The sequence below is a fragment of the Chinchilla lanigera genome, unplaced genomic scaffold, assembly GCF_000276665.1.
Source record: "Chinchilla lanigera isolate Chin_1 unplaced genomic scaffold, ChiLan1.0 scaffold00006, whole genome shotgun sequence".
NCBI lineage: Eukaryota > Metazoa > Chordata > Mammalia > Rodentia > Chinchillidae > Chinchilla > Chinchilla lanigera.
The window spans coordinates 34098693-34114789 of NW_004955407.1; the positions used below are offsets into that span (position 1 = coordinate 34098693).

The 16097-nt window shown below is 42.0% G+C and overlaps 1 protein-coding gene across 2 annotated transcripts in view; it reads right to left on the reverse strand.

Moving 5' to 3' along the window:
* Positions 1–9960: 9960 nt before the first annotated feature.
* Positions 9961–16097, reverse strand: part of Runx1 (runt-related transcription factor 1) — a 234005-nt gene continuing 227868 nt past the window's right edge. For both annotated transcript variants that reach the window (XM_005375710.2, XM_005375708.2), the window contains one exon: positions 9961–10726. In XM_005375710.2, coding sequence (XP_005375767.1) covers positions 10251–10726 — 476 coding nt within the window. In that variant the 3' untranslated portion in view covers positions 9961–10250. The remainder of the gene's footprint in view (positions 10727–16097) is intronic.

Sequence of the window (16097 nt, forward strand, 5' to 3'; positions counted from 1 at the left end):
CTCTATACTCTACTTTCAAAGTAGATCCAAAATCCAACCACTTTTTATCTCCTCGCCTGCATGGTCTTTCCCAGGGAGCTCTCAGTGGTATGGGTGAATGGGGACTGAGACACAGCTCTGCTTCCCACACTTCTTGAACTGTGTTCTCTGCCCCACGGCCGCATCCACCAGGAAGAAAGTCACCCTTACCAGTTTTACCAAGATGTGCTACAGTCTAACAACTTCCCAGTGGGGTAATCTATGTTAGCCCTCTCCTCAAAACCCTCTTGCTCTGCACAGAAGTAAAAATTCCATAACAGTGGCTTTCTATATCTTGGTTTGGTTATCTCTGTGATTTTTGTCTGCTATTTTAGCAACGCGGGTCTAAAACAAGCTCCTGCCTTGGGTTCTTTGCACTGGCTTTTCCTTTGCCTAAAATGACTAACTTTCTCACACCAGAGAAGACTCTTGCCTGAATCCCAGTGCCCCATTCCTTCAGTGAGCCATTTCTCTTTCCCTCTATAGCCATATATGCATATGTTGTGAATTAAATCCTGTCTCCTAAAAGATATATTCAAGGCCTCATGCCTGGTGCTTGTGAATGCAACCTTATTTGTAAATAGAATCCCTGTAGATATAATCAAGTTAAAAGAAGGTCATCCTGGATTAGGATGTGCCTAATCCAATGACTGATGTCCTTACAAAAACAGAGAAATTTGGACGTAGAAGCACACAGAGAAGAATGCCTTAATGGAGGAAGCAGAGACTGCAGTGATATGTCAAGGTGAGTGTCTCAATTTATTTGTGTTGCTCTTAAAAGAAGTACTTAGGATTGAGTAACTTATAAACAGTAGAAATTTATTTCCTCACACTTCCAGAGGCTCGGGTCCAATGTCAAGGTGCTGGAAGGTTTGGTGTCTGAGGAGAGCCTGGTCTTTCCTTCCAAGATGATGCTTTATTGCTGGATCTTCTGGAAAGGAAGATGCCATGTCTTTCCATGGTAGGAGGGACAGAATACAAAGGGCATAGCTAGTTCCCTCCATACCTTCTTATAAGGTCACTAGTCTCTCATAACTTAGTTACCTCCTAAAGGCTCCACCTTTTATTGCTATCACATTGGGGATTAAGTTTCAACTTGTGAATTTTTGGAGGGCACGTTTAGCAAGGAACACAAAGGATTGCAACAGCCACCAGAGTCTGAGAAGGAGGGAGCCCTGGAGCAAATTCACCCTCACAGCCTCCAAGAAGGATCATGCTGGCTGACACCTTGGGTTTAGATTTCTGTCTTCCTTCACTGTGAGAGAATAGATTTTTGTTGTTTTTAAGATTTCCAATTTGTGATACTTTGTTATAGGGGCTTGGGAAACGAATACACCATCTGATATGCATTATGTTATTTACCAATTTGTTTATCTGTCTCCCTATTAGGAAGGAAAGGATTCTTTCTATCTATGTTGTTTTCTGCCATGTCTCCCATGGCTGGCACAGTGCCTGGCACAGAGCAGATACCACAAATACTTCCTGGAAAAATGAATACAAGTTTATTCAGCTGGGCCTGGTATGTGGGACTCTCAGCCATTTTCTGCTGCATCTACCAACTACCATGGTGACTTGACTGACTCACTGGTGAGGGGAGCGGCATTCAGTTGCTATAGATGTAGCTCATTTAGATGTCTGAACCTGTGTCTTTCCAGGCTGCTGACAGGCTAAAGCTTTGCCAATCCTATTAAGTTCTCCCCACCAGAGATGTGGTTTTTTCCTTTGGAATTAGGTCTGAGGGAGAGCGAGAGTTATTTTAGGGCATGGCCTGCATCTTACGCACTTTGGAATCCCCAGTCACGGGCTGAGAGACCAAGCACTCAGCAGATAGCTGTTGAATGAATTAATGACTAAAAATAGCTCACAGTTTTGGAGCACTCATAGTATAGCAGGCAATATTCAAAGCTTCATGTTTTTTTTTTCCTGTCAGTCAATTTACCCGATGAATTATGTGTTGCTTAGTGAACATGGTATTTCATCTGCATTCCCTGAGTGCATGCTGACTGACAGGGGGATAGGTGCTGGGTGACAAAGGCAAGCCAAACAGGATTAAATGCCTATGAATCACCAGGTGGATAATCCACCTTGAAGGCTTGAGAAGGGAATGTTGAGATCACACCCCTTCCCATGGGACTTTTCTTTGGGAGACAAACTTGGTCATAAACATGGTGCTTGCATTTGCATATCAACTCTATGGTATGTGTTGTACCAATTTTGTGCTAGGGAATAATGCAAAGGTGAGTCATTGGTCAGCACCAGTGCTGGATGAGGATGCGGGACTCCTGCCCCACCTGGGCTTTGGGTGGTTTGCTGTAATCTTGGTTTACAGAATCCCCAGCCCATCTCTGCTTTCATCTTCATGGGTGTTCTCCCTGTGTGCATGCTTTTGAGTCCAAATTTCAGTTTTTATAGGGATAACAGTCATATTGGATTAGGGTTCTACCCCAATGCACGAGAATCTCATCTTATCTAATTATATCTTTAAGGACCCCTTTTCCAAATTGGGTTAGCTTCTGAGGTTCTAGAGTTACAACTTCAACATTAGAACTTTTGAAGGACACAATTCAAGCCACACCAGTAACTTTGCTTCTTTCTTCTTTTCAGCCATGTGATGATCCAATGCAAGAATATTTCTAGAGTCCACTGTTGAGGGCCTACTGGATTTTTGGTTTGTGACTGAGAGACAGAAGCCTAAGTTGAGAGGCAGTGCCAAGACTTAGGGCAAAGCCAGTGGGATTTTACAGGAATGCAAACCTAGAATTTTATCCTCATGTCATTTTAATCCATTACGTTCAATGGCTTACATGGCCGAAGCCTTCCTAACCTGGCACACTAAGCAGCTGGCTTAATGGTATGTGTGCGTATGTGTGTGTGTGTGTGTGTGTGTGTGTGTGTGTGTGTATGTGCACACTAGTGTATGTTGTGTGCATATGTAAGTGTGTACACATGGTGTTTGAGAAATAAATATTTCTGAGAACTGTCACTCTATTACCATCCTGATAAAATTATTCTTATTTTGATTAGGTGCTTGCTAATTTGTATGTTCTCACGTTTTCATAGATCTCTGCCCAAATGCATAATAAATGAGATTCAGGGAATGGGGATTTAGCTCAGTGGCAAAGAGCCTTCCTGGTAAGTGCAAGGTCATGAGCTCGATTCTGGTACCAGAAGAAAAACAAAACAAAATGAAAAAAATAAAATAAATGAGGTTCAACCTCACTGTCAATCATGTGATCTGACCATGATTCCTAGAAAACGACAGGCTAGACTTTGATGGTTTGTTCACTAGTCTGTATGACTGCCTATGGTCTAATTTGCCTAATTTGTGGCCCTTGTAAAAAGCTGCTAATAATTTCAAGATGGTAACAGAAGAACAATGAACCAAGTGTGAGAATTCCCGAGAGTGTGGTCTATGAGACTGGTCTTGTCTATCTTTCTGGGTCTATGGAGTGTTAGCTTCCTCAGGTGCCCAGTGTTATAACTCAGCAAATGTTGTATGAATAAATGAGTCAATCAATGAATGAATTTTAAACTTTTGGTGAAGGGAGTCATTCCATAAGAGAAACACTACAGCTTTTAATCACCTGCAGAAACCCTCACAGAATCACTGAGGTGAGAGGAAAAAAATGGCCATCTGCAGTTATTTGTAGCAATAAATAATCACACTTTGCATGCATGTAGGACTTTTCATCTTCAAAACACTTTCAAAACATTAATTAATCCTTACAACAGCATCAATGAAATTGAAACTAGAGGGAGAATTTGAGGCATGCAAAGTTTAATTACCAATATTAAAATTTGGCATGCAGCTAACTCTCCTCCTACTGGGGCAGTCAATACATTCCAGGCCATCTCCTCTCCCTCTGGTTAAAAACAAAGAGAACATGAGAAATTTTTTCTGCTGCATTAGTCCATGGCCATACCACCCTGAATGTGCCTGATTTCCTCTGTTCTGCTGTATTAGGAAGGAGGTACACCTGTCTTCTGAGAAACCTCAAGGAGTAGGGGAGAAGTAATAATGCATCTGAGTTCTTTATTCCCTTCTGAGTTCCCTTAAGAATCTGGGATCTGGGAGGGAAGTGAAGTGTTGTCATGAGTACAAAGTAAGCTCACTTTGAACAAAGATGTGGCGAATTCTGTCAGGCCCAAGGCAAAGCTCAGCCAACTTTCCCAAACTACACAACCACCACCACCACCACTACAACCACAACAACAATAATAATGGAATCCTGGTTACATTTGAATACCTCAGGGAGGCCTTAATCTGCACCGTCTAGTTTGAGGGGCAGTGTGTGCAGAAAACTTTGGCCTTGTGCAAAGACCCAAGTGATTGGGCCAAAGGATTGCAACACAGAACTCCAAGCATTTTGAACTTTTGGATTCTCTAGGCTGGAAGAACGGGGACTTGGTTACTGTTGTGCCTTAGCAGGGAGAGAAGCTGTCTGCTCCTCTGGAGCAAAGAAAACCTTTCACACAAGTGAGTATCTGGTCTTCAGAACTGCCAAGGCATGTGGGGTTGTGCTTATGTTCTCAGCCAAAGTCTCCAGCTTCCTGAAGGGAGGTGAAACTTATTTCTCCATTTTTTAAGAGTGGGTTGTGCATAGTGACTTTGTGTTAGTCAGCTTTTTATCACTGTGTCACAATACCCAAGAAAAACAACTTCAAGGAGAGATTTATCTTGGCTCACGGTTTCTGAGGTTTAGTCCATGGCTGGCTGGCTTCAAGGCAGAAACATCATGATGGAAAGGCCTGCTGGAGGAAAAACTCCTCAGTTTTCACAGCCAGGAAACAGAAATATGGAAAGAGGCAGAGATAAGTGGGCAAAAAACAGTCCCCAAAGTCACAACCCCGATTACCCCCCTTCAGCTAGACCCTATTTCTAATTTCCACTACCTCTCTGTATATCATCAAATGAGGAACTCATTAATGGGTTAATTCACTGAGGAAATTAGAACCCTTGTGATCCAGTTACCTTCTAAACGCCCCACCTCTGAACACATGAGATTTTGGGGGGACACTTTGATTTAAACCAAAAGAGACTTCTTTTCAAAAGGGGCAGTACAGAAAAGGAAGAGATAAAAGGGTAATGCTGCAGAAGTGAAACTTGAGAAACACAACCAAAACCAGGTTCAAATGTTGTTATTTTCTTCTTTAGGCCTAGATTTTACAAAAATTCCCTGATGCTAAGGTTTAAAACACTGCCACTGACAGTAGTAATCAAACATTTCCCTGACAAGTGCCTATTTTCTTCTTCCTAGGGCACAGCTATGATCATATTTAACCTGATCCTACCACCTATTTCTTACCTGGGCTCACTGGCCATGACTTCCTAGGTTGGATCCTTTCTTGTTGATTTCATTAGTTTTGATTCCTGACATTTTTTGTTTCCACTCTGTGGACCACGGAAGGTCAGTCCCAAGTCCTGCGAGGTGGCAGTGACAGTTTAAAGAAGCTTTAGATAGTGGTTCTTTAGGAAGATGACCTGAGTCACACAGAGTCTTGAGACTAGAACTTGCTAGTAACACTTTACATGGGGAAGAGAGGGCGGTGAGGGAAGAGTCTCTTTTTAAATTCCCAACTGCTACACCAGCCTGATGCCTATATTTACAGAAGTGAAGGCAGACAAGTGTTCCTGGCCTCAAGCTGAACATGAGGCCATTTCACATGGTTTTTATAAATCCTAAGTAGTTATTTTTCTTTTACTATTTTTTTTTTTAAAATATGCTTCTGAGTTCCTTCACACGCAAAGAGTCAACCCTAGGTGCCTGGGTCTCCTCCAGGTCATTATGCCTCAGAAGCCAGGGTTGCTGGAGGCATTTGGGTTTGAATTTATCTATGGAAAGAATTTTCACAGTGTGTTGCAGCGGGCTTTGCTTTCTGTCCCAGCCATCCAGCCATCTCAGAGAAAGACACAACCAATTTGATATGGTGTAAGTACTTGTCAAATTGTTTATTTGCCATTCACACTAGTTATAATATTGGATTTACAGAAGAAACTGTGGTACAAAGAAAATAAGGCTCCAATAGCTCCTAGGTGGCAGCAGCCCAGCTGCCCTGCATAGGCTGGGATGTAGATCCTCCCAGGAGAAGGGCGGCTGCCCACCCCTGCTGTGCACAGTGGACTGTGACAATGACTGCCTGCTCTGCTACGCTAGTTAGAAACACCCTGGAGAGGGAGTTCTAGGGGATTCTCTCCTATCTTATCTGGTTTAAGACCTGAACTTGACAGTTCCCCTTCAGCAAGTGTTCAGTGTGTCAGTACCAGGGAAAAAGAAGCCCACACATCAATTTCCAGAGGTAATAACTGCCACACGAATAGACACTGGGTGGAGGCTGAAGTAGAACTACATTTTCATGGATTTTTCAATAGATGTTATACTGTCATTTCAATTTGGAAGTTTATTCTTTCCACTGATCTTTATACATCCAGGATAACACATATAACCAACAGTTCTGTTTTGTTTTTTGCACATTCATTTCCCCTAGAACAAAAAGTTAACTTAAAAAAATTGGAACCATGCTATCAGCTGTTTACAAAAGTGAGTGAGTAGCTCATTTTTAAGCCTAAAATAAAGTAGAAAGAAGCATTTTTTTCTACAGTATTTAGCAAACATAAGAAAAAGTCCTTTGAAACACATAAAAATTGAAAAAAGTTATTACAGGCATTAACAATATTTTATAATGAAGCTTAAAATCTATTTACATACATAAATACAATTAATTTTGTTGATGCAACCCTTCTGGAAGGGGGAAATAAAAAGCCATAGGATCAGCTTCGTCAATACTGACCCGGCTGAAAGGAGGGGAAAAAATTTCCCAGGAATAAACAAACCAACAAACAAAAAGCCCCAAGCAATGTATACTCAAGGGTAAACAAAAAGGTATTTTGCTCAGATGTAAAAAATGTTTTCTGAGATTACTGTCAATCTATTTTTTCATGTACAAAAAGACCCAAAATATGTCATCCCCCCAAAAAAACAAAACCATCAAAATAAAAAACACCAGGACGGAATGTCCCAAGGAAACAGGTATTTCAAGACAGAAATCTGCAATCCTTAATTGCAGGACATTTGAGTGAAACCATTCATTTCCTTTCCAATCAGAGCATTTCTGTTTATCTGCACAGAAACCGTAGGCAGCAGAAAGGCTATTTACTCACTGATTGTAATTTGCCCAGGAAGGTTTGCGTTGCTGCATTTGGATAGCAAGCAGATCCAAAACGGTTGGCAACATCTCTGTTCTGCTGGAAGCAACCCATAAGCAGGAGGAAGGCTGACTCACCCTGTTCTTGATGTAAAGGGAGAAGAACTGGACCTCCTTGTGTTCTGCACATTTGGTGTGGGGGTGGGTGTGCGCTATCTCCTTACAGAGAATGGGACAACGCAGGAGGAAGAAGGTGGAGTTTGGAGGAGGAAGCGGGGAGAGAAAGAGGGAGATAGTGGAGGTGCGGCAGAGAGAAATATATTTTCAAGTAGTGAGAAAGACAGCAAGAAGTGAAATGCATGTCTGTGTTGAAACATACATAGTGGCATGAATAAGCAATACAAATGGCTTATTCAATCTTTCTTCTCCTGGGTCAAAACTGTTAAGATACAGCCAGTTATTACACGATTAAGAATCTTGCTGATACCTTAATTTACCTGGAAGCAGTGAATACCAAGACACCTTTATTTACCTGAAGGTAATGAATATAATTCCTCAGCAAGAAAAATGTGTGGAAACTATCTCCCAAATAATTAGAGTTTGACATTTTTTTCCCTGAAATGATTAAAAACTCTATGCGTTGGTAAGGGTCTGTGGGACTCTGAACTGCCAAACCAGTAAGTCTACAGCAGAGTGACAAGCCCTCTCCATAAAGGCTTTCAGATGTGAGAGATTATCTAATTCTCCACTTAGGGTATTAGGCTGGTTTTGAGTTGGAATATCTTTAGCTATGAGAAGGTGAAAAATATAAATTTTTCCTTCATTTTTCCCCACCATTTTTCTCAGGTCTGATATCGTAACATGTTCTGAGTAGAATATCTAAGTTAATTTGGGAAAAATGGGCTAATAATCCATTCCAAAAATTATATTTTCAATTTTTTTGACATTTGATGGTAGTTTAGCTGCAAAAAATAGAATATGGAATAACTTATGCAACTGAATTGTGGAGGGAGTTATATCTAAAATGAAAATGAGTATATTCTGAGTTTCTGTAAGATCTGTTATAGTTCTTCTCTAGATAAGAACAACCTGACATCACAAGCTGCTTCCCTCTTACCAAAGTGCTACTGCATCTGTGTAAAAACAAATAATCAATATATATATATATAAAAACTCAAAAACAAGTTGTTTTTAAATAAGTCCAGCTGTTTTGCTGCCTGCAGCCAAAGATCTAATTTGAATGCTTAAATTTATAAAATAAAAATCAAACACTGTTCTGAAGTCCTGCTTTCAAACACTCTTCAGAGTTGACCTGAAATTGTTTCAACTAATTTAAGAGGTACATTAAATAACCAGATCATTTAGAGCACACATATGTCAAAATCAGCAGTTAGTATTTACGAGTTGTACAAAACTGCATTCTGACCGAGTCCTCCAATAAAAATAGTGCCATGAAATTTACAGTGACATCGGATACACTCGAATTGTAGCCATGAGCAGCAGCGACATGAATCCTTCCTGTCATGCTGGTGCACACAGATGAAAGTGCACACACCCCTAGGGTAGGGTCTCAGCCTGGTAGAAGCAAAAAAAAAAAAAAGGTGTTGTTGAGCACTCCGGATGGGGTTTCCTACACAGGTGGGATGATGTTTGCCCATGTGAGTCCATCCAGGCAGGCAGGAATTGGCTCATCCACGCCTGCTTTTGGACTGACCCTCTGAAAATTCAGCTGGATTCCTTTGGCCCTCAAAATTACTTGGTCTTATCCCTCCTACTCCCACTTTTGTGGGGATAGCTAGAAGTTTTGTTCTGCATCAATGACTTGATATTGTATCAAAGAGAAATATTTTCTTGTTCCCTTAGAATTGAGAGGTTAAGGAATTCCTAAATTCATCATTTGGTTCCTATGTAAATACTGCTCCTCCACACGGCTTCACTGGATGTGTTCTGTACAAAACATGTCTGCAATTAACAGGCCATGGTGTAAGTATACCTCTAGGTAGAAATTAAACCCTTTCCAGAGGTGTAATCATTGGCACCTGCCTGAATCTTCTGGGACTAGAGTTGACTCCTATTTGAAGGGAGGAAGCCAGATCTGAGACCCTTTGTTGAGCCTAGCAGAAAATTCTGTATTTTTGATCCTTGGAGTGACCCTCAGTTTCTAAAATCCTATTAAAAACATTGCTGCATGAGCTACCAACTTGTTTAATTAACATGAAAGGGAGTTTAATGTAAACAATATTTCTAGATAACCAAGTGATCACATTACCCATTCTTTTTTTTTTCCAGCCTTCTTCAAAGTGATACATTTAACTTTGGCTACTATAAAAAAGTATAGTACTTAATATTTTTCTTAATATAAGTACATTTAAATAATTAAAAAAGTATCAACACATAAGTAACTGTCTGAACATTAAGATACATAAATATCTAGGGATTCCTTGTGGGAATACAGTAGTTAAAAAATGACCCAAAGCTGTAGCTGTCTCAAAAACATAAAAAAAAAACAACTACACAAAAGTCCCAAAGAGAAGTTAAATAAAACTTACAGAAATGGGAATCCTATTTCTCAATTGTCAAAGCAAGAAAGAAGCAAGCTCAAATTTTTATATATATATGTAAAAATAAAAACCACCCAGATGCAAATATGCATTTTGCAATTTATAAGGTGCAGAAAAGAAAATCAGAAATAAGAATTAGACACCAAACAAGATGAACTGTGTCCTCCCTGCTCCCCTCCCCCCAAAAAAACCCTAAAATTCCACTCTCTGGAATAAACAACTTGGTTAAAAAGTTAAGTCAAGGGTATAAAATCTTTCTTTTATTCACAGCATTGCTAAATCAGAAGCATTCACAGTTTCCCTCTGGGAATCATCCTGTTTGCCTTACAACGTGCCCACGTGGCGGTGGTCCTGTGGACACCTTCAAGTTGTGTCCTGCTGGGAAGACGGATGGGCCCGGGCCAACAGCGGAGTGAACTGCGTGGCTTCGGAAGCACAGGAGGCAGAGGCCCGGCGTGACCCGGGGACAGGCGCTGGCCCGGCTGCTGCCGGGCTCCGGTGACGACGTCCACGGCTCACTGCGCATGCTCAGTAGGGCCGCCACACCGCCTCCTCCAGGCGTGCAGAGGGTGCCATGTTGGTGGGCGAGTTGCTGTGGCTGCCCTCAGCCTCCACCACGTCGCTCTGGTTTGGGAGGCTGGGGTTGAGCAGCGCGGAGCCTGTGGAGGCGTTGGTGCAGGGCGGCAGGATGCGTGGCGGCGACCGCTCGCCGCCCACCATGGAGAACTGGTAGGAGCTGGCCGAGGCCCCGTAGTACAGGTGGTAGGAAGGAGAGCTGGTCTGGAAGGGGCCACCCTGCGCCTGCGACGAACCGGGGTAGGGCGGTGGCAGGTATGTGTGGTAGCGCGTGGCCGAGCTCATGGCTGACATGCCTATGCCAATGCCCGACGTGACCGGTGTTGGGGAGTAGGTGAAGGCACCGGGGTAGTGCATGCGAGGATCAGAGATGGAGGGCAGCGCAGGAAACTGGCGTGGGTCGCCGAAGGCCGTCAGGTCAGGAGCAGCTGTGGAGCAAAAGAGATGTCACGTGAGTAGGGAGCTGGGGAGGCCACGCCCTTTCCTTCAAATTGTTCCTGCCCTGGAGGGAGGACTACCCAGAAAGGCATTTCCCCACCCCCCAAAAAGAAAAAAACAAACAAACAAACAAACAAACAAAAAACAACCGAAAGACTACCCAGAATGCTCTTATCCAGGAAGTGAGGGAACTACCCAGAATGTTGCTACCCAAGAAGATGGAGAGACTACCCAGAATGCTTTGGTCCAGGAAGTAGAAGGACTGAATGCTAATAGACCAGAAGATGGTATAAAAAATATACGGTAATGGCAAATGGTAATACTTACAGCCAGGATATTATGTAATGAGGCATACATGAGGTGATAGAGTTTAATATATGTGGATACATGCATAGTATAATGTAAAATATAGATAAAATATTGGTATAATCCCATGTTGGCAGATTGCAGTCTATCGGCCCATCTGGCTGTTGCCAGTTTTTATTTATTTATTTTTTTATTTTATTTTTTTTGGTTTTTCTCCGGTACCGGGAACCGAACTCACGACCTTGCGCTTGCCAGGCAGGCGCTTTTGCCGCTGAGCTAAATCCCCAGCCCCTGTTGCCAGTTTTTATATGTCACAGGACTTAAGAATGAGTTTTACTTTTTTAAATGGTTGGGAGAGGGGGCAAAAATCTAAAAAAGAGTAGTGTTTCCTGATGTAAAAGTTATAGGAAATTCAAAGTTCATCTTCCATGCATGAGTTGGAACATAGCCTCACTTTTATATGTTGTGTATAGCTGCTTATGAGCTACCACTGTAGAATTGCATGATGATGACAGAAATGCAGAAATGGCCAAAATATTCCTTGATCCTTTACTGGAAAAATTTTGCCTACCCTCTAACTTAGTCAGTGTTAATACCAATTAGTGTATTGATGATGATATAACCAGTATATTAATATATCACCATTACTATACAGTGAGTTATATAACACTATATGGCAGTTAATATAATGGATACATTGATACATTACTGATGGAGTATATTATACATAGTATGAATGTTGTATGATAGTATTAATATATAATAATATATTGCATATATTTAGGTTGAATCCTAGCAAATGCTATTTTTGTAGTATTTGGATGGTTAAAAATGGGTATTTTGAATTATTCAACATAATGTATGTCATGCTAGTGACTGGGAGTGAATGGTTATGAATATCATTACCACTCATCTCTTTCCCAGATCTACCTTCAGACTGGCTTCCAAATCTTTAGAAACAATACAATTTTAATTTCATACAGTTTTTTTTTTGGTATCAGGAATCAAACTCAAGACCTTGTGCTTGCCAGGCAGGTGCTTATGCCACTGAGCTGTATCCCCGACCCTTAGATTCTTTAATATGTGTTTCCCTGGTTGGTTAACACAAATGGATATAGGACTTTGATTTATTTATTCCATTTTTAAAAATATTTTGAAATTTTACCAGGAATGGCAAAGTTTTGTCTATGATATTCACTTCGTTAGCACTGTAAATTTACAGTTTCACAAACTGGCTTTGGCTGTACTCTGGCTGATGGTATCCCTCTACATTTTTCTTACTGTCAGTCTGCCCTAGGGAATTACTAAAGAGTATGAGTGCCAGGAAGTGTTCCCCGTGTCCTGCAGATAGATCAGATTTTATCAAAAGTGGCACTATTGACATTTCTGGCCAGAATATTTCGTAGGATGTTCAGGGGCTATTTTGTGCATTGCAAGATGTTTGCCAGTGTCTCTGGTTCTTACACAATAGCAACCCAAAATGCGTCTGGACATTGCCAAATAATGTGAGAGTGGGGACTAGGGAAGCACAGTCATCCATGGCTGAGATACAGGATGGTTTCCTGGGGTGGGCAGGACTATAATTGTTACATCAGCAAACACAAAGCAACAGAACAGAGCAGAAGCATGAATTAAGTGTTTAAAAATTTAAGTCCTCAAATCAGCATACAAAGTAATTCTAAGCTCAAATGATATGTGTCCTGTTCTAAGCTCAAATGATATGTGTCCTGAACTCCTCTGGAGTTCAGGATGATGGAGAACCTGGAGGGAGTCAGAAGGTTGCTCTGAAAGGAAAGCTACCAGAGTGGATTAATCTGTTTTTTGGAAGGCATCGGCTGTTGATCAACTTCCTCATATTTCACGCCTATTATTCCAGCAGGGAGAGCTAGTGTGTTCTCATTCTCATATTCATTTTCATTCGCATTCTCTCTCCCCCTCCCCCCTATATTCCTCCCCCCCCCGTGCTCCCTCCCTCTAATGATCTTTTATTGCTCTAACACATTAAAAAAATGAACTCTTGTGTACATTTGGGATGAATGTGATGAGGGGATATATTCTTCATCAGAGAGGTAATTAAAGTTTATAGAAACAGCCGAAGTCTGCGGCAAATCCCTCCACTAATGAGGAAACCAGAAGTCTGACTTTCAAACAAACACTCCTGTTAATCTTTTCAAAGCAAGTCAGACATGTGGGCAGGGAAAAAGTTGTAAACTGACAGTGGTGCTGGGGCTGCCCTTCCTTGGCCCCTTTCTAGCGTATTCTCAAGCCAGGCCGCACCTCATTCCACAGGGTTCATCCCTGCCTGCTTGCTAGTGCCATCTGGGAGCAAGCTCTGTGTCACTTGTTTTTCCTTATACAGAGAGCTGTGACATGTCAGAGAGTTAGCAGGAGGCTTTGCTCCTTTTTTTTTCCAGTCCGATTTATGTAGTCCAGGGAGAAGCTGAGGTAGAAAGAAAAGCATTAGGCAAATACAGTTAATTTGTCGTCATCTGATGCAATGCTCTGGACACAAATGACTCTGCCCATTATTCCTCTTGCTTCATTTGACCTAAAATAAAAAGGTGAATCTACTGGAAAAATGAATGAAAGGTCACCCTGTTTCACAGCAGTGTCTGGACATGTTCTGCCAGTCTGTTGCAACTACCACATGGTAATGTGGTGATGGTACCGAGTTACTGGAATCCTGAGTGAGTCTGTGATTTGTCATGGGCATAAGTACTGGAATGATGTTACAGTCTCAGCTGTTGGGGGAAAATAGTTCTTGTGGGCAAATGTCTGAAAGATCTGAAATATTGCCCATATTTCTTCTATTTGCACAGTAGCACCATTTTACCAAGAAAATAAAAACCCATTTGGTCAGATTATTGTTTTTTTTAAAAATACACATTTGATAATAACAACTTCAAGCCTCCAGATACGCTCAGATTCAAGGGCTCTGTCCAAATACTGTATTTGTTTTCCTATGTCTTGTCCAGTATTGGTTATTAAGACCGGTCCTGTGCAAATCACCCATCCAGCCATAGCTCATCTATCCTTTTGGCTGGCTGGGTGCCTTCTTATTCAGTAGCAACGTAAGCTGGGACCCCTGATATTCAGAGGGAGCTTTTTAAGAGTAGGAAATCTGGGGATTAGGAGGTTCAGGTATTTTAGTTGGAAATGTTTCCCTATCGAAGGGACTAAATATTTGCCATGACAGCTCAAGTCTTTGCTCTGCAGCTTGACAGGGATGAAAGCAGCCCCACTCTGGGGCCCCTCCCACTGCCCCCAAAGGATTAAACAACCTGAGCAGATAATGGCTGCCTTAAAAGGATCTTTTGCATGACTCAGATTAATGCATGCTGTCTGTCGCCCAGGTTGGCAGCTACACATTAATTTAAAAAAAAAAAAAGAAAGAAAAGTAAACCTCCAGATGACAACTCTTTTCAGACAAGGTGTGGAGTCTGTCTGCGAAGGATAGAGAGAGACAGACATAGTCCACATCCTCATGCTGAAGGAAGCCCAGGTGGGACTGGGGGGCGGGGAGAAGGGCAGCACACAAAGCTGCTGGGAGGGATGAAAAGGTAAAGCAGCCGCAGAGCAGTGTCAAGTTCTCAAAGCTGTCTGCCTGGGCAGTCACTTTCTTTTATGTATTGCACCCCCACCCCCAGTTTTAGGACAACACTTTTCAGGCCTGTGCTCCAGGCTTGATTTCTCAGAGGGAGTCCTGCCAAGTTGAAGAGCAGTCTCCCATGCTGTTCTTTGCCACTGATGAAATCTCCTTTGGAATTCTCTGGTCCTCCCTCCAAGACAGCGTAGGATCAGTCTTGGTGCTGAAATGGGGCATGGTTTTATCTGTGTGACAGTGCCATGCCATAATGCATCCTTCCTTACTCCTTGGTAACTGATGTCCAGGTTATTTAGAAGCATAACTGCAATTTGGGATTTTTTGTTGTTGTTGTTTTTTTCTGGTACCGGGGATCGAACTCACCACCTTGCGCTTGCCGGGCAGGCGCTGTGCCGCTGAGCTAAATCCGCAGCCTGCGATTTGGGATTTTGAAATACATGTTACTTATTCCATTTTTTTTTTTTTTTTTAAAGAAAGCCTCCCTTATATCTGAACACTTAATGCATTGGAGGAGCTTCACCTGTAGGGATTTTGGACTAGAATGTGCCAATTTTGGGTGGCAACCAAGTGAAAAGACTTACAAAATACATTCCCAGGAACAGACCCCCAGCAGGGATATTTCCAAGGAAAACAGTAATTGTTTCAGATGCGGCCCATTCACAGCTAGTGGGTAGAATAGCACCACAGAGAAGAATCGGTAGAACTTGACGAGTTCCTTTGGAATCAAACTCTGTTCCCAAGAGATGGGTGTTTAGGAAACCACAAGTTGAATGGATGCCATACTTCCTACAATACTCCCTCACCTCCTTAGATCAGCACTTGCCGTGAAAATGCTGGCGTTGGTGGTCAAAATTCATGTGAAAACTGAACACTTAAGTTGGCTTTCCTGTTTTACTGTAGGACTGTGGAATAGTTGAAGACAGTGGCTTTCAACTGGGGGAAGTTTTGTGGCAATGTCCGGAGATGTTTTTGATTGTCACATCCAGAAGAATGCTCCTGGCACCTAGAGGCCAGGGATGCTGCTAAACATTCCACGGTGCACAGGACAGCCCCCCACAAGGAAGAATTATTTGAACCAATATCAGTATTGCTATTGCTGAGAGGCCCTGGGAAAGCATTCAGTGAAGCTCTAAGAAGCAGCTAAAGCAGCTTGTGAAATGTCAAGCAATCACAATGGTCTGGAAAACACAACATTTCACAACATTTAAAATGGCAGACATGAGTCCTTTGCCCCTTTGCCTGCCCCTTAATCTACTATAATCTGATCCCAAGAGTTGAAAAGAAAAAGCAGCCACCCTCCCCCAACACACATGCAAGCGTGTTTGCAGGCCTCATAATGCTGAAGTTCTCTGAAGTATTTTCACAGTTTGGTTCAGCTCCAATTTCAAAGCCCCAAACAGTAAGTTGCTTCTTTTGCCTTCAACAAAGGAATTTTTCTCTGTAACTCTGAT